The 25,592-nt window shown below is 41.9% G+C and overlaps 2 protein-coding genes across 5 annotated transcripts in view; one reads left to right on the top strand and one right to left on the bottom strand.

Moving 5' to 3' along the window:
- Positions 1-9,254, top strand: part of SMC6 (structural maintenance of chromosomes 6) — a 35,604-nt gene extending 26,350 nt beyond the window's left edge. For all 4 annotated transcript variants that reach the window (XM_035110029.3, XM_088667195.1, XM_035110033.3 and 1 more), the window contains 7 exons: positions 264-401; positions 1,671-1,816; positions 2,278-2,403; positions 2,708-2,813; positions 5,661-5,813; positions 6,453-6,550; positions 8,560-9,254. In XM_035110029.3, coding sequence (XP_034965920.3) covers positions 264-401; positions 1,671-1,816; positions 2,278-2,403; positions 2,708-2,813; positions 5,661-5,813; positions 6,453-6,550; positions 8,560-8,671 — 879 coding nt within the window. In that variant the 3' untranslated portion in view covers positions 8,672-9,254. The remainder of the gene's footprint in view (positions 1-263; positions 402-1,670; positions 1,817-2,277; positions 2,404-2,707; positions 2,814-5,660; positions 5,814-6,452; positions 6,551-8,559) is intronic.
- A 4,794-nt stretch (positions 9,255-14,048) lies between these two features.
- The window catches only part of VSNL1 (visinin like 1), a 94,392-nt gene continuing 82,848 nt past the window's right edge, over positions 14,049-25,592 (bottom strand). Inside the window, exons 3-4 of the mRNA XM_035110040.3 lie at positions 16,111-16,326; positions 14,049-15,089 (exon numbers count right to left, since the gene is read on the bottom strand). Of these exons, the coding sequence (XP_034965931.1) occupies positions 14,892-15,089; positions 16,111-16,326 (414 nt within the window). The 3' untranslated portion in view covers positions 14,049-14,891. The remainder of the gene's footprint in view (positions 15,090-16,110; positions 16,327-25,592) is intronic.

The raw sequence follows: 25,592 nt of genomic DNA, 5'->3' as shown, positions 1-25,592 counted from the left end.
CTGGTGGTATCTGATTTAGTTTGACTTTATGTATGATACTGAAAACAATTGTTCTTAACTGATAATAATTATCTTACAATTATAATTAGCTACAAAATAAGTACAATAATATAGTTTTGTTTATATGTTAGCCAGTTTCATTATACTTTGCCATATTAGGTGCACAAGTACGCTGTCTTAAATTGAAGTTGATAAATTAGCACTTTGTACACCACTTTCATCTTACTAGAACTAGTTTACATTTCATGTTGATATGTTAACAGGATGGACTACATGAGGTGGATGAAGAACTGGAGCAAAGTAAAAGCCATTTGCAGCATTATGAGGAAAAGGAAAAATCCCATTTAGGAACTATAAAAACACATAAAAATAATCTAGCTACAAGAGAGAAAGAATTAATGGTGTGTATTTAGTTTAATCTGATTTAAGCCTTTCCTTCTTTTTTGCTAGTGAAATAAATGTTGGAAATGTTTGAGGATACATTCTCTTATGCACCCTTTCATTTACTCATCTCTGTATTTCTGTGGAGCTAATTTTCATTAGAATACGCTAATGAAACATGGTACACGTGTTTTGCAGAATACATTTCCTGCATGCTCTCTAGGCCAGGCATCCCCAAACTGCGGCCCTCCAGGTGTTTTGGCCTACAACTCCCATGATCCCTAGCTAAGAGGACCAGTGGTCAGGGATGATGGGAATTGTAGTCCAAAACATCTGGAGGGTTGAAGTTTGGGGATGCCTGCTCTAGGCATTTCCCCTTTCAAATGTCAGGTTTGTGGCTCCCTGAGTGCTTCAGCGTTGGCCTTCGGTCCCCACTGATGTAAGTAGAGATGTGGCCAGTCAGTTGCTAGGCAGTGTTTTGCATTGGTGGTATGGAGTTGCTGACTGGGAGCTAGTTGTTTTTCAGTTAGGTGTGCTATGAAATAGAGTATTGGTCTGCTGATTATTGCTGTCACAGAGGCTCTGAAGCCTTTGTGTTGAAACAGCCCTGTCCTTTTCTCCACTGCAGTCTCTGGGGTTAACAACTTTTTGAGGGCTTTCTTCAGCCTGCACTGGTGACAGCAGAATCTGGGGGTGGGGGGGGGGGAGAGGTTAGCTTAATTGCTGTGTCAGAAAGGAAGACATATACCTTATACACCAGGCATGTCCAACTCCCAAGAGATTGCGATCTACTCCCAGTATTAAAAAAAACTGGCAGTGATTTACCCATTGTCATTAGAGGGGGGAGAGGCCAGAGTTGAGCTTTTTTTAGGGGGAGAAGTCATAGTTGTTGGGCTTTTTTTGAGGGCGGACGCCAAAGTTGTTGGGCTTTTTTGAGGGAGGGGAGGCCATGTTTGTTTTCTGAAAGCTAATGTGGCCCTCAAGGAATGGAAGGTTCCCCATCCTTTGGGGATGATTCTGGGATATTCTCTACAAGGCTACATTGATTGCTGATACACAGCATGCAAAGCATTTTGAACACTGCAAAACATTACGTAAAACGTTGGGTATCATTTCCTATTACACTAGAGAGATCTACACATTTTTTTAAAAAAAGAATTGGAAGAAAAAAGCCCAATTTGCTTGTCAGATTAAAATGGAGGGGGATTTTATTAACCCTGTTTCTAAGCAAAATACACAGAGTTTAAATCTCTTCTTCTTGTTGTTCTTGTTGCATTTTAACACTTTAGGAAATGATTGCAAAGGCTTCAGAAATCCATCCCGAGCGAATAGAAGTAAATAGAACATATAAGAGTCTTGATACAGAAATAAACCGATTAAGAGAAAAGATCAATTCAGAAAGAAAACGTACTGGAGATAGAGAAGAAATAATCAGGTAAATGTAATGGTTCCTTTGGCTGTTCTTTTTGAGGTGGGATATACTTCCTGCTCTTTCCATAAGACCTAATCCCATTTTAGAGCCATGCAAGCAAACTCCTAACCAATTTTCTGACAGTAATAGCTTTTCCCTTCTTTTTTTCTGTTGTGAATCTACCAACAATCAATGTTATTGGTGTGCACAGATTCCACCATTATGAGAGAAACTGGGCAGGCCCCTGCCCAATGTGAGGCAAGTTTCCCCTTTTGAGCAGGCCCCTTGCATCCCATGCCACATTGCTCAGAAGAGACCCTCACGGCCTCCCCTAGAAAAGTTTGGTGGGACATAGGTGCCTGCCGCATGGGGAAGGAAGAGGTCAGAGATTTTCATGTTGTGAATTTTGTTAATTTAACTTAGCATCCAAGCCACAGTCTTCAACTAATTGATCTTTATTTTGGACACCTTCTATTGACCTGCAGAGAGCTTCAGGAAGCAAAAGAAAAATATCAGACAGCAGGGAGCGAAGTCAAGAATTTGAAGAAATTTATTAAACTGTTGGATGAGATGATGGTTGAGAGATATAAAACATACCAGAGGTTTAGAAGGTTGGTGTGATGTTATACATTTACTGACATACTGCGGGGGTGGGGGGTGGGGAGAGACAGTGTTAATAGATGTTGAAAAGAACCAGAGTAGCAAAACTAAAATTCCAAATTACGGTTTTCCTCTTGGTACTTGAACATCACCTGCTGTTCAGGACTGGTTGCAACTGATGAGCCAGCTGGAGCTGGAAGAAAGCAGTTTATACCTGGGCTTCTAGTGACAATGCTGGATTCAGGAGCATGCTTGGGTATATTACCCCCCCCCTCTCTCATATATCTATATTTTTTTCATTTCTTCAATCTAAAGGTTAGTTACAGTGAGATGCAAATACTACTTCAACTGTTTGTTAAGTCAGCGATCATACTCTGGAAAAATTGAGTTTGACCACAAGAATGAAAAGCTTTCAATTACTGTAAGTCATTTTGCATTTCCTTATTCATTGCTGTGTGCTATTTGATAGTTGGTCAAAGGCTTATCTCATCAGCGGCTCATACAAGTTACTTACCAGCCAATATTTCGAAACCACTTTCTTGGTTTAGGGGAGGAGGGTTGACCCTTTAATCCCAGTTTTTACAAAATACTGTTTAAAACAATACAGTTGTTCTTGGATCACAGATCTTAAAAGGGGGAAACCTAAAAGTGGGGAAGAGTAGGGGAAGTGACTTAATAATTATGTAACCCAAAAGGCAGAAATTTAGAAGAATAACGGACCTATTTGCATGGGGGCCCTTAATTCACAGAATTCTGTGTCTAAAGGTCAAACATTTTCTATATTTTTGCCCTCATCCATTTACAACAGGACTCCATACTTTTAAATTTGAGTTTGCTCAAATCACTCAACAGAAAAATTCTCAGCAGTTATCTAAAAATATAGTCATATACGGTGCTATTTTTCTAGAAAAAGAGCTGCCGGAACTCACCATGAGCGCTTCCCTTGTTCTCTTACAATGGCAATGGCGCCCACCTGAGAGGTGCCGGAACTGAGTTCTAGATGAAAAAAAGCCCTGGTCATGACATGTGACATTCTACAGTGGATAGCCTCTATATCTAAGCTGACTTTCTATCTACATATCTGAGTTATTTTCCTTGGGAGCTCAGCCTCCTTGCCTCGCTGCCAAACACTCTCAGCTGCTGAGGACTTTCCAGAAACATTTCCACAATTGCAGAATTTCCTGTGCTGTCCCAGCCCTATAAGCAAGACACTCTATATCAGGGATAGGCAAACTCCAGCCCTCCAGATGTTTGGGACTACAATTCCCACAATCCCTAGCTAACAGGACCAGTGGTCAGGGATGATGGGAATTGTAGTCCCAAACATCTGGAGGGCCGGAGTTTGCCTGTGCCTGCTTTATATAGTTTAACATGCATATCTCTCTGGTTCCACACAAAGCTAATGGAAATTCCTTGTAAAGCTGTCTTGGGCACTGTAGCATACTTCCCCCTCAGAGGTATTACAGGGAGGAAAGAGGTTTGTTCTTTTCAGGCACATTTCTCAAATGTATAGATGGTATATTACAGTGCATGTACTATTTATATTTTAAGTGTTTTAGATTGGTTAGCTTAGTCCGATCAAAATCAACAAGCCTAAAATAAGCTCTGCTGCCACTCTTTTGCTAAGCTTAAACATATTTTAAAGGCAGTGGCTTGTGCATTATTTTATCTTCATTAACATTTTTTTTACCTAATGATTTCCATTAGTCTGTCATGCAGACCATTCTTCAGCTGAATCTAGCTTGAATTCAACATGGTGTATTTATAGATAAACACAGTAGCGTCACTTGACATAGAAAATAGTTGTGACAGTTATAACCTCAAGGTGTCCTCGTAATTCCGAGAATGACTGGCTATACTGAATTAATTTTACAGAAGAGAGGCAGAAAATGGCATGTATTTCACTTCCTTAGCATGCTTGTATTTCATTGTTGTTTAATCCTTAGCACAGGATCATTTTTATGTGGTTACCCAGTGCTACAAGTTTGGATGCAATTTATGAAGCATTGTCAATGAAAACTTGTTTATTTTTGTGGACTTGTAACAGTGTTGGCCTATTACTAGCTTGTTTAGTCACTGCAACTACTTGCATGTTTGTTTCATGAATGGTCTTTTCGTTTTAAGCTACGTTGAAATTGGGTCTGAATACTCCGTTTACGCAATTTTTAAAATTGAACTTCTTGCTTCAAATTGATTTGGTATTGCTGGCTATTTGTAGTTTTCTTCACAGTGGGGGAGACTTCTGTGAGATAGGTTGTAATCAGTGATTCACTTTTTCTGGAAATGTTTTCTGTGTAAATTAAGGTAATTTTCTGATGCCGTACAGCAGGTATGGGGAATCTTTGGCCCTCCAGATGTTGCTGAACTATAACTCATTAGCCCCAGTAAGCATGCCCAAAAGCCAGAGATTATGAGAGTTGTAGCAACATCTGGAGATCCTCACACTTGCTGTAGAGAGGAAGATCTAATTTTATATATATTTAGTATATCTCGCTGTTTGGCTGGTAATGTATAACAAAGTTGAAAACCAGGTGTTGCCGAGCCCTAGTCACTAAACATTGTTGCATGCAGCTTCCACACCAGCATTCTCAGGAACAGAAATCTCCTGTCAAGTTTTCTTCTTCATATTACTGCTAAGTATTGACAGGAAGAGATAAACCCCAGTGCCCCATAACATATTGCACCACTGAGAGTTCCTGTCCAGAATAAATGGGTGGTGAAGAAGCATGTGACTGGAAGCATCCACCAATAACGATAAAATGTAGGTAAAATCACTGTGTCATTGGTGTACAGTGGAACCTCGGTTTGAGACCGCCTCCATTTACGACGAACTCGGAGAGCGACCGCCGCGGACCTGGAAGTATTTACATCCAGGTTCCACGCACGTGGATGCACAGAAGTTATCTGCGCAGCTTGCGCATGTGCAGAAGCGCTCTATCTGCGCTTCGTGCAAGAATGCTTTGATGGTGTTTCCTGCTTGGCAGGGGGTTGGACTGGATGGCCCTCGTGGTCTCTTCCAACTCTATGATTCTATAAGCGCAGAAGCATGCCTTCGGCGAGCGACAGACAGAAGTTCCGATTCCAAAAACGGATGGGAGGAATTCACCCATTGCAGAATGCCATCCTTTTCACAAATACTGTAGATAGAACCTTCATGGTTAAGTGTATTGTTTTTTTTTTACTTTGCGTAAGTATACACTAATATTAAGGAACTCTTTTCTTTAGTTAACTTTATTTTTCAGTTACACTTTTCTCTCTTTATTTGAAGGTCCAGCCTGGGGAGGGAAACAAGGCTGCTTTAGATGACATGAAATCTTTATCTGGAGGTGAACGTTCCTTTTCAACAGTTTGTTTCATCCTTTCTCTGTGGTCTATTGCTGAATCTCCTTTCAGATGCTTGGACGAATTTGATGTCTTTATGGTACAGTTGGCTGAGTTTACTTATGCAGATACTCATTAGATAGATCTCCATAGCTGTTAAATCAGTTATCAGTTTTTATTGGGAACATGAAAGAGAATATATTGTGTTTCTTTTTCTTGTGATTTTAGGTGTATAATATTCTCTTAATGGTTCAGTATCTTATATCTAATTCCTTTTGCAAAAAAATGAATCCTTAAACTGAACGTTTTAAGCATAAATTAAAAAATAAAGCCATGAAATGTTCATGTTGCTCTTTTTGAGAGATTTATCAGAGGAAAAGACGGTATAGCCCTGATGCAATTTGAAATGGGGAGTAATTCCAAGAAGAAAGCTATTTTAAGGATGGCGGGTTTCTTCATTATTGCATATTAGTCTCACAGAAACACTGGGGATAGATTAAGTTGTGACAGTGACTTGTCCAAGGCGATCTAGTTTGCTTCATGGCTGAGTGGATTTTTGAACCAAGATACCTAACACTTTAAATTAATTTATCTGTGAAATGGGTGATATTGGAATTGGCTTCAAAACCATCATGATTTTACTGTGTGGACCCTGGTTTAAGATGCAACATTGTATTATTAAATTTGAATAAAATTTATATATTAAAATATATTGATACATTGCCATTTTTGTTTTTAGGACATGGTTAACAGGCGAATTGCAATGGATATGATGCTTAAGATGGCAGATTCTCAACGTTACCGGCAGTTTGTTTTGCTCACCCCACAGAATATGAGGTGATCTGCTTTTCATATTCAGTATCCATTAAGGTTGTTGAGTTTTTAGAATGTCGGCGGCAGTCATTTTTATATTTACTGTTTGGATTTTTAATAAGTCTTCCCTCCTCCCCATCCCGACCCATTTTTCTGCCTTGCTACTTCAACAGTCAAATGCACATTTCTGGTTCATTTAAATTTGCATCTCAAAGGCTTATTGAATGAGCTGTGTTGTCAACAGGAAATGAAAAGATAGAAAACAGCTACATTGATACTTTAGATCAGGCATCCCCAAACTGCGGCCCTCCAGATGTTTTGGCCTACAATTCCCATGATCCCTAGCTAACAGGACCAGTGGTCGGGGAAGATGGGAATTGTAGTCTAAAACATCTGGAGGGCCAAAGTTTGGGGATGCCTGCTTTAGATACTTCTATGATGGAAATGGCTTTCATCAGAAAATATAAGGAAGCCAAAAGACAGACTAGGAAAGTGAGGTGTAAAATGAGATGCATATGTAAATAAAAGTGGCAGTGAATTGCAACATGCTGCTTTCCCTGAAGCTTCCATCAGCTGTGTAAGTTTTAAAGAGAAATACCCAGAAGCTATGAGAGTTCAGAGAATATGGCAGATTGTCTGTTGGTTGAGCTGTTGACACCTGGCTGCAACTTCTCCTGTTTGGAGCTAGTCTGGACTCTTTCCCCAAAACAGGAAATCAAACTCTCCTATTCCTCCCTTCTGCTTCTAAAATATATCTTGCTTAGCAGCAGTAGTAAAGAGGTTCTCTGGGTTTGCAGGGTGCTCATCAGAAGCTAGCTGGTACTCAAGCCCCAGTTTCTGAATTTCTTCTCCCAAACAAGGCCATTGCATCAGAGGCCGCAGGAATTAATGAGGATCCTTTTCTCCCCACCATTAAGTCTGGGAAGGAGCCAAAAACTATTATCCAGCCTGATTGCGAGATCACAGGAAATCGCCTAATTGCAATATCTAAGGCTTCTGCAGTAAACCAGTGTAGGTGCTAAACTCTCTGGAACAGAAACATTGGTCTTCATTTCTCCTTAATGGTGGATGGTGGAGTGGGGTGGATCACTTAAGATCCACTGGATAAATTCATCATCATCAAACCTTTTATTGGCATCACATACAAACATTCAAAACAAATCAATACAGAATTACCACTTCCCCAGTGGCACAAAACATTAGCTAAAAGAAAGGAGGCAGAGCAGTCTATTGTCACATCTCTAGGTCTCCAGGGAGATCAGACACCAGATGTGAGGGTGATCTGGCTGTGACATCTGTCACTCCATTGATCGCCAGGGTTGATTCGGCTGATCTGGCTGACTAGCCGGGTGTCCCCTTCCTCCCTCACCGCTCCATGTGCGTCCCTCCCGGAGCTGCACGCTCAGTGGAAGAGGACAACCATCCCAGCTAGAAGAAGTGTACCGTTCTTCGGTCAAGGGTATACAATAGCTGCGCTCCCCTGCTAGAACCTCCAAACAAACTCAAGGATAAATTCCTCTGAAACAAGTTCTGTCAAGGGCACTAACCAGAGCAAATTTCTGCTTCTTCAGACATCATATTGCAATCAGCATATGCTCAGCTGAGCTGCCTTTGTCTGCTCTCCCGCTGTTACGAACTCTCCATTCCATGGGGCTGGCAATCCCTTTTTGGGTTACAAAATTGGCTGGCTCTTTGGGGGTGGCCACCTCCCAAAAGACTGGCAGTGATCTACGCCCCTTTTGGGGGGTTCAGGGCAAGTGATCTACCACAGATGTCCAGTGATCTACCAGTAGGTCGAAATCTACTTGTTTGGCCTGCCTGTTAGAGTTTGTTGCATTTTCAAATGCCACCCATATAGAGGAACAGCAAATTACCAAGCGCTGCCTCTAAAGTATCTCTCACAGATGTTTGTCTTCTGACATAAAATCTCCTTCATTAAATGGCATATGCAAAACTAAGAATTTCCATGATACAAGTGAAAGAATCATGCTTGAGTGCGCTGCTATTAACTTGCCCTTATGTTTTGTATTTAGCACCTTGCCCACGAGTCGTCTCATTCGAATCCTTCGAATGCAAGACCCCGAGAGGGGACAGAACAAACTGACTTTCCGTCATAGAGGAGATGAAGATGAGGATGAAGAATGAGTGCCTTAATCATGTACATTGCTCTTTATCAGCTTGCTTTATGCAACATTTGTAGGGATTTAACATCTCAGTTCAGCATGTGCTCATGCCCTGCTGAAATCAATGAGACTTGCACCTTTAATTATGTCTGTAAGATGCATTTGTGGACTTGGGCCTTTTGTCCTTACTGCAGCTTGCAGTGCTCAACATCAAAACTGGAGTTTATACTTGGGAGCATCAAAAGGCATTTTGGTGATGGAAATGTTGCAATATACATGCATCTCTTGTACAAGTGGCTCCTCTGCATTGCAGTCACTTTTTGTTAGAATAGAAATGGATTACTTGGGGAATGACAGCCATGGTACTATTTTTGCTCTATTTTACAAAATAAAAGTTTGAGAGCGAGTGCAGTGTGAACACCTTGTATATTTTTCCTGGCACTAAGGAGTGTTCCCTGTTGATTAGACAGCACCATCTATGCTGTGGAGATCCCACAATGCTGATTTTAAACAATCGGGACCAGCAAGACATGATAAGCATATGGTGGTCAGGGGTGGCTGCCTCTGTAATTTTGTGCACTCTGAAACACGTCCCTTCCCCCAAATAGCAGATAATTTGTGATTGATGCCCCCAGCACTCTGAAAATTCAAAATGTCCAGAGAGGTTGTCTTGGTGACTTCTGGATTAGACAGCTTCTTGAACACAGAAGAACTGAATGTTTTGTCCAATTTCTAGTTCAGTTGCCTTAGCCATCTGGTTCTTTGTCAAATTTTGCAGCATAGATTTCTTAACCAATGCTATTTTTGGGGGGGCTTCATAAAACAATACATTTTATGAATATTTCACCCATGTCTAAAATTTTCATTACTAAAAAATAGCGTTTTGATGCTATCAAATTCTTTTTCTTTTTTTCTGCATTAAGGAAAGCTGATTTTAATTTCTCACTTTTAAACTTGATGAAATTTATAATCTGGTGTACTCTGCCCTACCCCCACAAAAGTTTTGCACTACCTATAAATAGGATTTTTAGCTTAAAACCCAGTTTTGAAGAGGATTATATATCTTAAAAGTCTCGAATTGACAACATGATATGCTTAACAGATTCTGAGAGAAGAAATGGGGGCAAGCAGGTCACCAGATCTCAATGGGTTGTCAGCCGAGTATTATAAAATTTAGCTGTGTTTAAGACTGATTGATGGAAGAATTCCTAAATCATGAAAGCTCATCTGTCCTCTGAGTAATGTTACGGCATTCAATTTAGTCACAAATAATCTGGAAGCAAGTGAGCAGCAGTGTGGCCCAGTTTGCAGAAAGCAACCAATTATTCAGGATGTTAAGAATCCAAGCAGATTGCCAGAAGCTCCAAGCTGACCAAAAGCACAAATTTTATGCTGGGGATTAAGAAAGGAATGGGACAAAACTGCCAGTATACCGTAATGCTTTTGGATAAATCCATGGTGTAGCCATATCTGGAATAAATCGCAGCTATGACCACATGGGTATCAGCTGTCACGGCTAAATGAAATCTTTTTGTAAACCGCTATGTAAAAAAAAGCAAAACTCAGTCGAGTGGTGTATAAATTTTATGAAATAAAATGGGAGTTGTATTCCAACAGCATATGGAGGGCTGCTGTTTTTGTTGGGTAATGTGACGATGGCAATGTTTCTGCTGGGTGATGTGAGAGGATGATGATGGCTGAACATGTTGCTAAAGGCTGTGGTGACACTTCAAAAATAGGCTGTGGTGAAGTGCTGAGACTCTAGCTGCATGGGAACTTGAATGTGTACAATCTGCCAGCTAAAAATCCAGTCTCCTAAGCCCTTTGATGTTTTTGTGGCTCAGGGATAACTTACTTCATATGAACCAGCTGTTTAATCAAAAAGTTTCCTCCCTGATGCTCCACTTTTGAGTTTTCCAGAAAACTTGCTTTATTGACACAAGCTCCTGCTAATTTCCACAATAAAGCAGCAAAAGTCCCCCTTTGCTGCTGTAGGCAGAATCTTCCTCAAGCTTTCTGTTCCTTTCTGCCAGGATAAGGCTCTAACATGAAGGTTGACAGTATTTTTGCCATGACAGTATGGGCAAGTGGCATTTGTTGTAATAGCAAACGTCTGAGTCTATTGAAGGTTGTGTTCGTTTGCTGATTATTCTGACTTTTTTTTCTTCATGGTGTGAAATTATTCCCATGGCATTTTAAGGATTTAAATTATCTACTGCCGCAGGCCACATCTTTAAATTATCTGCTGCTGGCAGCCATTGTGAACCCTGCTTGAAACTCTAGAAGCGTGGTCTATTTTAATTCAGAAGGATTTGTTCTATTGGTAGCAATTTGAAGGCATTTGTTGATAATATTAAGTGCATGGCATAGTTCCTGCACACTGTTTTATTTAGGGGAATTTTGACAGGTACACTCTCTGGAAAGAATTGCAGACAAGTTTTTTTTAAAAAATTTTTTTGTTATTTATACCCCGCCCATCTGGCTGGGTTTCCCCAGCCACTCTGGGCGGCTTCCAACAGAAATATGTTTTACTTCAAAATAGTTGTACTTTGTTAAATCACTTCCTGGAATGGATTTGGGGTGGGCAGAGGATCCCTTCCCTAAAATTGCCTGGTTGTAACTCACAGGTTCCTTTTTACAGCTTTAAATCTTCAGCCGGGAGAGAAGGTAATTGCAGCTTCTTCTGCCCACCCACCTGACATCTCATCTGACAATAACTGGTAAATTTTATTTTCCAATTTTCAGTTTAACAATAATCACATGTAAATCAGAACATACTCAATTTGACTTCCATTCTGTGATTTCATATAAAATCATTTCCAAAACTGCATCTCCCACTTTTACTTAATTACTCTCTACTTTTAAATTAACCTTTTAACTGCTTGTTTTTAGATTAATGCTGCCAATGTGTTTAGTTGTTTACGATAGTCTTTGAGATAGTCCACAAATGTCCCCCATTCTTCGTTGAAAATTCATTCTTGATTCCTTAGTCTTCCCATTAATTTTGCCATTTCTGCATAGTCTGTTAACTTTATCTGTCATTCTTCCTTGGTTGGGACGTTTCCTTCTTTCCATCTCTGTGCAAAAAGCATTCTGGCAGCCATGGTTGCATACATAGAGTTTTTTGTGGTTTTTCGGTCTCCTGCTCTATTATTCCTAATAGAAAGGCTTCTGGTTCTTTGGTAAAAGTTACCTTTAACTCCCCACCCCCAGTTCATTATAAATCATTTCCCAGAAGTCTTTTGACTTTCTTACAAGACCACCACAAATGATAAAATGTACCCTTCTGACAGTACCTGGTGAGGAAGATTTCATTTGTTAGATTGTGTTGGCTGTCTGGAGCTAGCTTTCTCACATTGGCCAAATTAATGATAAGTTGGTTCCCTGTGACCTTGAGTGTGGGGTTTGCTTCTTGCATTTATATTCCACCTGTCTTTTTTTTAATAAACATTTTTTTTAGATTTTCCAATTTAAATATCTAATCCATTTTCCAATTATACAAATATCAATTAAATATTTTATCCAAATCTTCTGCCAAATTATACAAATTTATCGACTCCCCATGCTTTGGACTCAGAAGGCCTAGCCCTCTTATAACACTGCAATTCTTTCCCACATTGTCCAGATCTTATTCCAATTATCATTCTTTTTTTCCAAGTCACTGAGTTCCTTCCAGCAAGCAAATTTAATCAAGCCATATTTGCCAAGCCTTTCTCAACAGCAGCCTTACCAGGGAAGGTTTTGCCAGGTCGCAACCGTATACACAAATCTAATGTCATTATTTATGGCTCCCTCCCCCTTTGACTGCTGTTACAGGCCGGCTCCGGCTCTTAAGATGGCGGAGCCTGTTTTTTATAACTGCGTCATATCTCAGAAGTTTCTTGACAGGTTTCCAACTGCTAACAAGCTTGCTTCTCTCTGATGTCCATAAATTTAGGGAGACTTTGACCACATTCTAAGCAAATCCCCAATTACAAACTTTAATTATTTATATTTTTCCATTCACACAGTCTATATACTTAATAACCATATTATCTCAATTAATTTCCAACGTTCCAGTTTCGCTTGCTTTATAAACGGCTCATCCGGAGGGAGGTTAAGTAGATAGTAAAGCACAATTATAGAACTCCAGCCTACCCGCTTCCCGTCGCATACCTTCTTAATCTGATGAAAGACATTCCTCAGTGTCTTTTGTTTTCTCAGTGACTGTACTTTGCAGTATAAATCTCCTTCTTTGTCTGAAGCATATCCACGACTCATATCTAATTTCTCTCTTAAGTCATGGAGCCCAAAATCACTCGTAAAATCAGCGTCCGGGAGATCCAGGCTCCCATGGGGGCTTTCTATCCAGTGCCCCCAGCCCCTCCTTCCGAAGTCGAAGCTGGTGATGGGCATCTGCGGATGAGACTGCATCTTCCCGTACCCCCGGGAAGATTTCGGGAAGCTGCTACTCCCATTACAGCCTCATAAATTACCCTGTGGGTGTCGGAGAGATGGAATTTTCGACTATCTTCTACGGTGCTCGGGCGGAAGTCCCAATATTCCACCTTTCCTTCAAGGAACTTAAGGAGGCATACATTGTTCTTTGTGTGCATCTCTTCCCCCCCCATTCCATTTTTTAAAATCCTAACAGCTCTGTGAGATAGGTCAGCCTGACCTATTAAGCTTCATGACTGAGGATGTGAACCCTAGTTTTCCAGGTTCTTTTCCAGAACCCTTTAACTACACTGTATAGCTTTTAAAACAAAAATGGCTAATGTAAGAGATTCTTGTTGGGGTCAAAATCTTAGTGTGGTGGCAGGGTCTGGGTAAGAGGGCTGGAATTGGGCTGCCTGTGCTAGCAATGGTGACTCTCCCATTTGCTTCAGTGTGAAATGAAACTGTGTTAGTGATCTCTATTGAAATTTTGGGTCTTGCCATAATAAGTAAATCACAAAACATCAAAGCATCCACGATGAAATCTTTGGTTTTCTCAGATACATTTTTCTAATGCTGCAGAATCATACAAAAACTTAACTGATTCTTTGTGTGTGTGATAGTCCTTACCTGGTCCACAGTTCAGCTACACTGATATACTTGGGATTTATCTAAGTTATCTAGGTTGCAATCCTATAGCACTTTCCTGGGAGTAAATCTTAGTGGATTGATTTCTCAGCAGAAATGCACAGGGTTGTTAAAAGTTACTCATACACCTTGGAAGTAACTCAGTGATTTTATTGGAACATAAATGCTGAAGCTTGCAGCCATACTTCTGCTTTCTTCCGTGGGACCCAAATGCCTCAAAGTCCAAATGTTCTACAGGCTTCTTTGTGGACTAGTCTATAAATCACAGCAAGCCGCAGTTGTGCCCTCCGCCCAAGACGGACAAGTTATTCATGTAAAAGAAAACAAAGGAGAAGTCAAATGTTATAAATTTATTTCGGGACATTGATTTCAACCTCTTTGGAAGCTTATGAAAACTTCAAGCAGAAATTAATACACTCCCAACAAAACTTTTTAAAACTTCCAGTAAAACAGTATTTTAAATGTGTTTTTTATATATATTTATATATATATTTATATGTTATCTTTCAATTTAGGGAACACTTTAGCAGGGTTAGCTTTTTTGAAGGTTTCATCATATACTTCATTCCTCTGACATAGCTCTCTCTTTTTTGTCTGGTCGAAAGGATGCAAATGAGGTAAGAATTAAGGCAAACCTAAAAGTCATGCAAATGAATACATTAATATTCACTGACAGTACAAGCACATGTCTGGACCAGACTCAAGAACTGAGGAGCTTCCCTCTGTCTGTCCACTACATACAGCAGAAGGGTGTCATGTTTGCTAATGAACAGTTTATACTACCATGGGGTTTTCAGTGTCACTAACATTACCCAGTTTAGGAGACATACAACTAGCATCAGTAAAACATGAACAATAAATAGTATATAGTTCATTGCAGCATGGAAATACTGCACAGGCATCGGAGGAATAAGACTCATGAAATGACATTGCACACATCACATCGTGGCATTTTTTTTCTTATAATATATACTTTTAAAATTCTGTAGCAATTGACATTCTCATGCACACAAGTGTTTCAAACACAAGAAGCAAGTCCATTGATAGGTAGTCCAAGCAATTTTGTTTGTTTGTTTGTTTTGTGTCTGTGTGTGTGTATGTGTATGTGTGGAAATAGCTGCAAACTGAATGGAACATTTAAATTTCTGTGCAGTCCATGAAAGCATTTTTACATGAGCTCATTTCTGAATGTCACACTGCAGGAGTAATACAATGGAAGGGTCACTCTTTGCAGCTTCTTTGAATTCATCCAGTGTGATCTGGTCATCATGGTTCTTATCCATCTTGCTGAAAATCTTATCCACTCTTTGCTCCGGTGTGAGGCCATCTTCGTTCATTTTCATCATTATCACAGTGCCCACCATTTTATAAATGGCCTTGAGGAGAGAGAGAAAGAAAGAAAAGTTCAGAAGGTCCAGCACGATTAGCCTGGCCTTTGAAACCATGTCCACTCAGAGGCAAGTCCTGTTGAGTTCAGTAGTACTTATTTACAAGTAAAGGGGTATTGCAACTTAACTTGTAATTGCACGGTCTTTGCACTTTTAAATTTAAAGGATTTAAACTAGAGAGTTAAGCAGGAAACATGAAATGCATTATGTGAGGCTGAACTGCTATACCAACAAGAGTGTTTTCATGTTTGCTACATAGTGTTCATAAGCTAGTGAGAATCTTGCATGAGCATCTGCTATTCTGCAGCGAAGTTCACAAACCACTAGAGATAATGTCTAGGGGGATGCTCGACATTTGGCTTTTGGAATTGGGAAGGCTACAGTGAGAGAACTACTGGGGGTGCATCTGCCAGAGAGGGCCGGGAATGGAGAGCAAGTTTTGCAGTTATTGCAGAAGCATTTTACTATTTCTCATGGGACTTAATGATATCTGGTATATAGGACAAAATTAAGAAGTGCACTCAGTGACACCAATAAGACTATGCCCTGCATTTGGCATTGCCTGTTACTGGGCGTTCGGACCTGCTCTTTATCTTCTTACCCCCATCCTGTGTTAAATTTATTTAGGCTACAACTCTCTACTCATCAACTAGAAGGAAGGTCACTGAATTGAATGTCTACTCTACTTTGGAGTACATATGCTTAGGATTGACAGTTTACCCACAAAGGCCCCAAGGGAATTGACATTATAATCATAACTATAAAACTAATCGCAGAACGTTTTTCTTTTTTAAAAGCTGTTTCTTAGTCACATGTGACAGAATACTGGAAACTGGCTTTCAATGTTCATTCAGCCTGGAGAGTTCAGTTGCTTAGCGCTGATAACGGCAAGGTTGCAGGTACAATCCCCGGTATGGGACAGCTGCACAGTCCTGCATTGCAAGGGGTTGGGCTACATGATCCTCGGGGTCCCTCTACAATTCTATGATGATGCGTGTAAAAATCTCACCTCTATAATTTCCAGCATCTCCACTCTTGTGATTTTTCCATCTCCATCTAAGTCATACATATTGAAGGCCCAGTTTAGTTTCTGTTCAAAACTGCCCCTTGAGGTGATAGATAGTGCACAAATAAATTCTCTGAAGTCAATGGTCCCGTCGCCGTTCTTATCAAAGGTTCTAAAGGCATGTTGGGCAAACTTGGAAGCATCTCCGTAGGGGAAAAACTGCAAAATTAAACACAAATGAAAGTATTAGGAGGCAATGTAAACCTCTGTATTATTTACCTTTGTGTATTGAAGTATAAAATGCATGGTAAGAGCCAGGCCTTAAGCACCCCTAACCCCTCCTGGAATATTTGGTTTTTTCCGTGCTTCACTCTCTTGCCCATCAGACACCATTGTAACTCAGCTGACTTCAATGAAACTATTTCTGAGTCTGTGGCCTTGGGTCCCTTTGAAGATGACATCTTGGCTCTTAATTCTATAAAATGCCTGCAGAATTTATAATATTATAAATCAAACAGAATTAGCTATTTCCAGCTGCTGTCATCTTATGCCAAGAAGCATGAGACTTATTGGCTTTCATCAGGGCTGCATTTCTCTTTTCCCCCTTTCCTTTTGGCCTTAGTTATGAATTCTAATAACCATGAAATTGTCCATTTATGAAATGAAGACAAAGTGTATCTGTCTGACCTTCTGTAGCATTGAATTTCATGGGTGCCTACATATTGGCTATCCAAAGGGAGAACAGAACGTTATATTTATTCTCCTTTGCCATTTCTGCCTGTCCGGTCTCATTTTGTCCATTCCTTACATTATGGCGACCTGGAGCAATCAAGATATTGCTTAGCCTTGGTAGCGCAGGAGGACTGGGAGAGGAGCACAGGATCCCAACACATCTGCACAAAGGCATGGTTTGGCCATCATGACATGGTCCAACTCCTTCCTCTTTACACATCTTTTAATTACTTGAAAATGAAAGCCACTCCCATATTTGTGATTTTCATTTAAAGCAAACACCTTACGGGTGCACAATGTTTCCAACAAGGATGCACTTTGCCATGATGGAAATTCTAATTATGAGGGGAAAGAGTAGTGTCAATTTCCTTGGGGTTGCTGTCTCTTCTCCTTACACACACACACACACACACACACACACACACACAGCACATTAAAAAAAATCATACTACGCAACAATGCTCACGACACGTGACTTTCCACTTCTGAAACCTATTTCTGTTCAGGAAGTAAACCCTTCAGGAACAAGACTGACAGAAGGAAGTTAGACCTGCTGCTAGGAAAACCACCTTGCTCTGTGGCCTTTTTGGCTCTGTTTCTGCTGAAAAGACAGTCCAGCAGAGCCGACCTAAAAGCTAGAAAGATTTATAAATTAGCAGTGTGTGTAGCATTAGGCTCTTTGGTTTGGACAGTGGATTGGCCTTGCAGAGTTCCTTGGAGGAAAACACAGCAGAGATCAATGCGTTGCCAGAAAAGGGTGCTTTATTAATAGAGCAAATAAAAGGCTATTCTAAAAGGGAGGGAGATTATGTGTTTGAATAGCAGTGAGCCAAGGCTGAATCCAAGCTGGAACAAGACACAGGAGGAACTCAGGATGTAAGAGAGTAAGCCAAAAGACCAGACGAGAGAGAGAGTGAAAAGGTGACTTTGACCTTTCCCTGTCCTTGATTGCCAACCCTTGTAAGCTAGGCATTTGGAGAAGATGACAGACCAAGAGACAAAATTGGGGACAAGAGGAGGCAACCTGGCAAAAGCAAAACTTTTGATTCAGTCACGTCGTGGCCCCAAATGCCAGCTTTATTACGATGCCCCGTATTAAGACGTTCTCTTGTACACCAAAATTAGCTGTGATGGGATGAGGAAAAGCAGACAGGGATTCCAGGACTAAGAACATTCATAAAAATTGTCACCAAAGTAGCGCATGATGCATTATAGTTACTGCGTAGGTTTACCTAGAACTAGTTAATCCTGCATCAGAGAGTGAATGTGCATGCATTGTAGGTCCAGCCCAGGGGGGATATAATTAGGTCGTTCTCCTGTTGTGGAGGGGGGCAGGAAAAAGAGGGCAACTCATTGTGTAACTCGCTATGTAATGTAGCAATGGGAGCTGTTAAAAATATGTGCAATTCTTCCTGTGTGTTGGTGACTGTGGGCTAGTGGTTAGAGCATTGGGGTAGGACTTGGGAGTCCATGTTTCAACTGTGCACCTCCCTGGGATCCCATCTGCTGTACACATTTAAAGCGGTATCAGCCGTGGCTTCCCTCAAAGAATTCTGGGAACTGTGGTTGGTTAAGGGTAGTGAAAGCTAGGCAACCCCTATTTCCCTACAGTTCTCAAGAATGGTCTAACAGTTTATATTCATGGAACTCTGGGAGTTGTAGTTCCATGGGGGCAATACTCTCAGAACCCTTAACCAACTATGGTTCCAGTTCTTTTCTGGAGGGGAAGCCATGACTGTTTAATGTGGTATAATGCCAGGGGTGTACCCAGGATCAAAACTAGGGGGGGCAGGGGGGGGCAAGGCACGGGAGGGGAGGGGCCACAAAGTGGGAATGTGGGCAGGGCTACGGAGCCCAGGTGAAACAGACCTCACCTAGGCGCCGTGAAGCTTTTTGCAGTCGGAGGCGGCGGGGCTCCACTGACAGCACGCAGCCAGGGCGCTCGCTCTGGCCTGCCGGGCCGCCCCCGGTGCACTATGGCCAGGACCCCGGCAGAGTGCGCAGCCGTGGGCGAGAGCGGTGCTGCCGGCGGGGCTGGTGGGTAGAGGCGGAGGCGGAACACAGCCCGACTGAGCGCGAGTTCGGTGTTCCCGCCTGCCGTGCCCTCCAGCTTCCCGTCGCGCTCTCTGGTTCCCCGCCGCGCTTGGCCTTGCCGGAGGGCGCGATGGGGAGCTGGAGGGAGGGCGCAGTGGGCGGGAACGCCAAATTCACGCTCCGCCTCTGCCCACTGGCAGCACCGCTCTCGCCCACGGCTGCACCAGCCCTGCTTCTAGGGGGCAGCTGCCCCCCTGCCCCTCGCTGGGTACGCCCATGCATAATGCTGCTTTTAATGTCTAGTGCAGATGGGCCCTTGCTTTGAGCCAGTCAGTACCTATCGGCTCAAATCTATGAGGGAGATAAAAAGGGGCGGGAAAGGAAAGGTTGCTCTGAACAACCTGGACTGGAGGAAAAGTGGAACATAAGTGAGCTAAATACTGTATTTTCCCGAAAATAAGACACTGTCTTATATTTATTTTTCCTCAAGAAGACACACTATGGCTTATTTTCGGGAGGTGTCTTATTCCAGCGGGAAGGAGGCTCCGGGCGCGGCACCGCATGGCGGAGGGCAGCCATGTCTTATTTTCGGTGTACGACTCATACAGTATTGTGCAAGTGCTTAGAAATCCTGCTACGGCTTATTTTATGGGTGTGTCTCTTTTGGGGAAAACAGGGTAAATAAGGCAAAGCTGCTCTGAGCAGAATGCCGCTACCCACTGCTCTTGTCATCTTTCCTCCCAGTTTGGAGGATGGGTATGTCTGTCCCATTTCTGCTGCAGATGTGATTGAACAATTCCCAGCACACAGACTCGGAAGACACTGTCCTGTTAAATCTCTGAATGAGTTAACAGACCTGGGCATTGCCTTGTTTTAATGAATAGGCTCATATGGGGAAATGGCCTGGGAGCCCTTCTAGGGACGGGTAATTCTTACCCCAACTTTTAATTCTTTGGGGCGGGGAGTGTGCTTTAGAGTAGTTTGCTGCTAGCGCCATTCAAGCTGATAATGAAAATCCAAGGCATGTTGACATGTATAGTATTAACACCAGGAGGAGTACTTGCTGAAATAAAATAACACCTCGGGCTCTGTTGCCGCCCGTGTGCATAGGCTCAAACTGATACGAGATACTACTTCTTACGCTTTTGAAGGTTTCCTTCGCAACTCTTTGCAGAGAGCTGTAAATGGAATATGTGAATCCAGTGAAATAGGCAGAAGATTGTCGTGCAGTTACCACAATTCCCCCAAAGTTGTGTGCTATGAAGAACCATATGGCAGGCAGAAAATCAACAGATGTAGCCTTTTTTCTGCCGCGGCATCCTCATGAGAGGAAGTGCTGTCCCAGTTTCCATTTTCTGCCCGCCATGCAGCTGTTCAAGTCACCGGGGCCCCTGTCAGGAAGAGACATGGCAACTATGTTGCCTGCCTTTCAAGTATTCTCTAACTCAAGGATAGTGGCCCTGTGGCCCTCCAGATGTTCCCAGACTAACCTTCCCTTCAGCCCCAGTCAGCATGGGCAATGAGAAGCTGTAGTCCAAAAATTGAAAAATGCAGAACGCCTAAAAAGAGTTCCTACAAAAGAGACACACCTGAAGGGGTACAGGTTCCCCATTCCTGTTCTAATCTCTCCTGCCTGCAGCTTTCCCTCACTTCTGGAGAGAGAGAGAGCAGAAAACGGAAGCCGAAGAGCTGAGCTGTGCTTACAGTTAAGTGGGCAAAGGAAACAATTGAATGAGCAAGTAACAACGGGTCACTGCCCCCCCCCCCCAAATACTGGGATTGTATAAAAAATATTCTTCTAATTATTTTTTTGCTCACTCTTATAAATAACATATTCACATCTGTATTCACACACCGATACCTGTGATTAAGTTTCCACAAGAAAAATCAATAGGTAGGTACTTTCACTACCCTTCTTAAAACAAACAAACAAACTGCCAACTGAGATAATTCTCTCAATCAACTTGGAAATATTTCCAAGTGAGCTGGAAATGATTTTGTATCTTGCTATCTTTCGGCAAAGTGGAAATTGGTGATTTCACTACCAGCTGAGACTGCCTCGGAGGATGGTCCCATACTATACATGGAATATATCATGCTCGTATCCAAACAGTGCGTGCGCCTAGGAGTCCAATTAGCCTGGGGATTCCTAATGTCTTAAACATGGGTATAAAAGAGATGAATTTGTTTTAAAGTGTCAATCCTGCTATTCTTTTATTAGGGAATTCAAAGAGCTCAACAGAGTTGAGCTGGGGTTGGGAAACGCTGGCCCTTCAGATGAGTTCCATCTTCCCTGATCATTGGCCATGCCGACTGGGAGTGCTGGAATTTGGAGTCCCACTACAAAAAAACCTTGGTTAGGGAAGGGAAGAGACTCAAAGTGGGATCTCAGATGCTGAATGAAGTACATGGAGTTTGCATCTGTAAACATTGGCTGTCCACAGTTTACTGTTTGTTGCACTGCTTTTCTATTGGGCAGATCCAGCTCAGGCCACCCCACAAACAAGATGAGCAGATTGAGGATTATCGGACTGGGCTCACCATCTAGCAGCATGTGATGCCACATATTTAAAAAAATAAATCACAAGCAGCCAAACTACACAGTAAAACTAAGCAAAGCTGGAGCTGCACTAATTAATGAACAAAAGCAATGCGTTTAAATAATGCCGACATGATTAAACTACTACCTGTCGTGCTTAAAGTCACACTTTTAAAATTTCTACTGGGAGAAGAAAAAGCTATTGGCTTTTTTCTTCAGAAAATGCTTTAATGAATTAGATTGTCTGCAGAAACCACTAACATGCTAATGATTACACTCTATAAATTCAAGTTGCAGAGACTCTTCTAAATCTGTTGGGCTTGTTTGTGCAATATTTTGAATAAACTAGGTTTGAAATTCTATCCTTCTGAAGAATGATCATACAGTACCAAGTTGCAGAAGTTAAATTTCTGAGACCACCCCGACTATAATCATTCCAGTATTCAAACAAGAAGTAAATATTTTCCCTGAGAATTAGGTCCTTTTTTCCAGAACTGGTTCACAGCAAAAACAAGGTGCTGAGGGGGGGCGACCCATACGTTTCATTTTTAGAAAATGGCGAGACTTTTTTTGAACTTCTGAAGAGAGAGGAAAACTTCTCTATCATTCCTGGAAAGAGCTACAGAAAGAGAATACTTGTGAAGATGTGTTAAGCTCAGAAAATGCTGTCTAGCTAAACTTAAGACCCCACCTTCCACCCCTTACAATATTTTTCTCTTGTGTTAGGTGTGGATTGGGTGCAGCTTTCTGTTTCTGGATTATTGCCAAACTTTTAAAGAGCCACACAAATGATGCAAATTCAACAGGTTAAGTTTCCACCAGTTGCCCTTCATTGTCATATTAAAGAAGCTGCATCTGTTGTATTTCTATCTTACTGCACAGGCCTCTTTTGCCAGGAAAAAGTGGGTGCCCTAAACGAACCATGGATTGCAAACGTATTTCTGTGCACGTTCTCTATTTTTAGGACATGCAAAATGTTAGCAGGTGACACGTGTCCAGAAACCACCCACCAGGTCTCTGTCTTATCAGTTTCACCTTACCAATAACATCTGGAGATTTCCATGTTGGCTACCCCTGAGTTAAGAGAATTGGAGTTGGGCTGGGAAAATCCAGGTTCATTCAAGTACTTATTCAGCCATGGCACTCACTTTGGGTCAGTCACATTCTCCAAAATGTGAGAAAATTCACAGGGCTATCGTGAGAATAAATGAGAAATAGCAGTGTAGAATGTTTTGAGATAATTAAAAGAATTGTGGAACATTTTGTTGTTGTTTAGTCGTTTAGTCGTGTCCGACTCTTCGTGACCCCATGGACCATAGCACGCCAGGCACTCCTGTCTTGCACTGCCTCCCGCAGTTTGGTCAAACTCATGTTCGTAGCTTCGAGAACACTGTCCAACCATCTTGTCCTCTGACGTCCCCTTCTCCTAGTGCCCTCCATCTTTCCCAACATCAGGGTCTTTTCCAAGGATTCTTCTCTTCTCATGAGGTGGCCAAAGTATTGGAGCCTCAGCTTCACGATCTGTCCTTCCAGGGAGCACTCAGGGCTGATTTCCTTAAGAATGGATAGGTTTGATCTTCTTGCAGTCCATGGGACTCTCAAGAGTCTCCTCCAGCACCATAATTCAAAAGCATCAATTCTTCGGCGATCAGCCTTCTTTATGGTCCAGCTCTCACTTCCATACATCACTACTGGGAAAACCATAGCTTTAACTATACGGACCTTTGTCGGCAAGGTGATGTCTCTGCTTTTTAAGATGCTGTCTAGGTTTGTCATTGCTTTTCTCCCAAGAAGCAGGCGTCTTTTAATTTCGTGACTGCTGTCACCATCTGCAGTAATCAAGGAGCCCAAGAAAGTAAAATCTCTCACTGCCTCCATTTCTTCCCCTTCTATTTGCCAGGAGGTGATGGGACCAGTGGCCATGATCTTGGTTTTTTTGATGTTGAGCTTCAGACCATATTTTGCGCTCTCCTCTTTCACCCTCATTAAAAGGTTCTTTAATTCCTCCTCGCTTTCTGCCATCAAGGTTGTGTCATCTGCATATCTGAGGTTGTTGATATTTCTTCCGGCAATCTTAATTCCGGCTTGGGATTCATCTAGTCCAGCCTTTCGCATGATGAATTCTGCATATAAGTTAAATAAGCAGGGAGACAATATACAACCTTGTCGTACTCCTTTCCCAATTTTGAACCAATCAGTTGTTCCATATCCAGTTCTAACTGTAGCTTCTTGTCCCACATAGAGATTTCTCAGGAGACAGATGAGGTGATCAGGCACTCCCATTTCTTTAAGAACTTGCCATAGTTTGCTGTGGTCGACACAGTCAAAGGCTTTTGCATAGTCAATGAAGCAGAAGTAGATGTTTTTCTGGAACTCTCTAGCTTTCTCCATAATCCAGCGCATGTTTGCTATTTGGTCTCTGGTTCCTCTGCCCTTTCGAAATCCAGCTTGCACTTCTGGGAGTTCTCGGTCCACATACTGCCTAAGCCTGCCTTGTAGAATTTTAAGCATAACCTTGCTAGCGTGTGAAATGAGCGCAATAGTGCGGTAGTTGGAGCATTCTTTGGCACTGCCCTTCTTTGGAATTGGGATGTAGACTGATCTTCTCCAATCCTCTGGCCATTGCTGAGTTTTCCAAACTTGCTGGCATATTGGGTGTAGCACCTTAACAGCATCATCTTTTAAAATTTTAAATAGTTCAGCTGGAATATCATCACTTCCACTGGCCTTGTTATTAGCAGTGCTTTCTAAGGCCCATTTGACTTCACGCTCCAAGATGTCTGGCTCAAGGTCAGCAACCACACTACCTGGGGTGTACGAAACCTCCATGTCTTTCTGGTATAATTCCTCTGTGTATTCTTGCCACCTCTTCTTGATGTCTTCTGCTTCTGTTAGGTCCTTACCAGTTTTGTCCTTGATTATGGTAATCTTTGTACGAAATGTTCCTTTCATATCTCCAATTTTCTTGAACAGATCTCTGGTTTTCCCCATTCTATTGTTTTCCTCTATTTCTTTGCATTGCTCATTTAAGAAGACCCTCTTGTCTCTCCTTGCTGTTTTTTGGAAATCTGCATTCAGTTTCCTGTATCTTTCCCTATCTCCCTTGCATTTTGCTTGCCTCCTCTCCTCCGCTATTTGTAAGGCCTCGTTGGACAGCCATTTTGCTTTCTTGCATTTCCTATGTTTTGTGGAACATAGGAAAATGTAATAAATAGAATAAATCTGAGAAGAATCATTCCCTTTGCTCATGCCTCTTCTAAGGCATTCCCTTCTACTAAGCATGGCTTGTACAACCCATTATAAAAAAGGGAGCTAATTCCCTGCCCCCCTTTCGACTTGATGGCCTGCACTAGATTAAGTGAAGCATGTAGAGTGGTACCTTGGTTTTTGAATGGCTTAGTCGTCAAACAAATCGGCTCCTGAACGCCGCAAATCTGGAAGTGTTCCTCTTTGTGAACGTTTTTCGCAAGTTGAACTTCCAACACGGCTTCTGCTTGAGTGCAGGAAGCTCCTGCAGCCAATTGGAAACTACGTCTTGGTTTTTGAATGGTTTCGTGAGTCGAATGGACTCCCAGAACGGATTAAGTTCGAGAACCAAGATACCACTGTACTCAAAAGAAAGGGGGTTATGATATGTTTCCTGGGAGAAGTTGTCTTTGCCCTCTCTGGGGGATATCTCCAGCCTCATATAACCAAGATGTTTAACTCTAATTGATGTAGGAAGAAGTTAAGACCAAAGAATAAGCTGCCAGGCTTAGCTAGGTCACATACCTTTCACCTTGGGAGGGTTTTTGCCCTCTCTCTTCCACCATGCAAACCCTACCAGTAAGAAGGTCTAGGATGGGTGATCCAGGCTTAGACTGTATAGCTTAAGCAAGCCATCTTTGTTCTTACATACAAGCAATTTAGAAACACCATTTTGTAACCTAAGTTAAATAGCCCTATTCTGCGCCATTGCTGCAGTAGGTTTTGCCTTCGCAGGGTTCAGGTACCGAGCATCACCTGTGTGAGACCCTTCCCTCTCCAATAAAGCACCTTTCTTTTAACTAACACGAATGGCTGAGAAAGATGCCTGCTTCTTGCCTGTTGTTTATTGCCTGCACACACGGCTGGTCTCAGGTGCAATCATAGCTTAAATAAAGTTCTAACCTGCAAAAATAATCTCTTGACTCACACTGAT

Source organism: Zootoca vivipara, chromosome 3, assembly GCF_965207765.1.
Source record: "Zootoca vivipara chromosome 3, rZooViv2.hap1.1, whole genome shotgun sequence".
NCBI classification, from domain to species: Eukaryota; Metazoa; Chordata; class Lepidosauria; order Squamata; family Lacertidae; genus Zootoca; species Zootoca vivipara.
The sequence above is the reverse complement of the archived record's forward strand: the minus strand, read 5'-3'. Positions and strand labels throughout refer to the sequence as shown.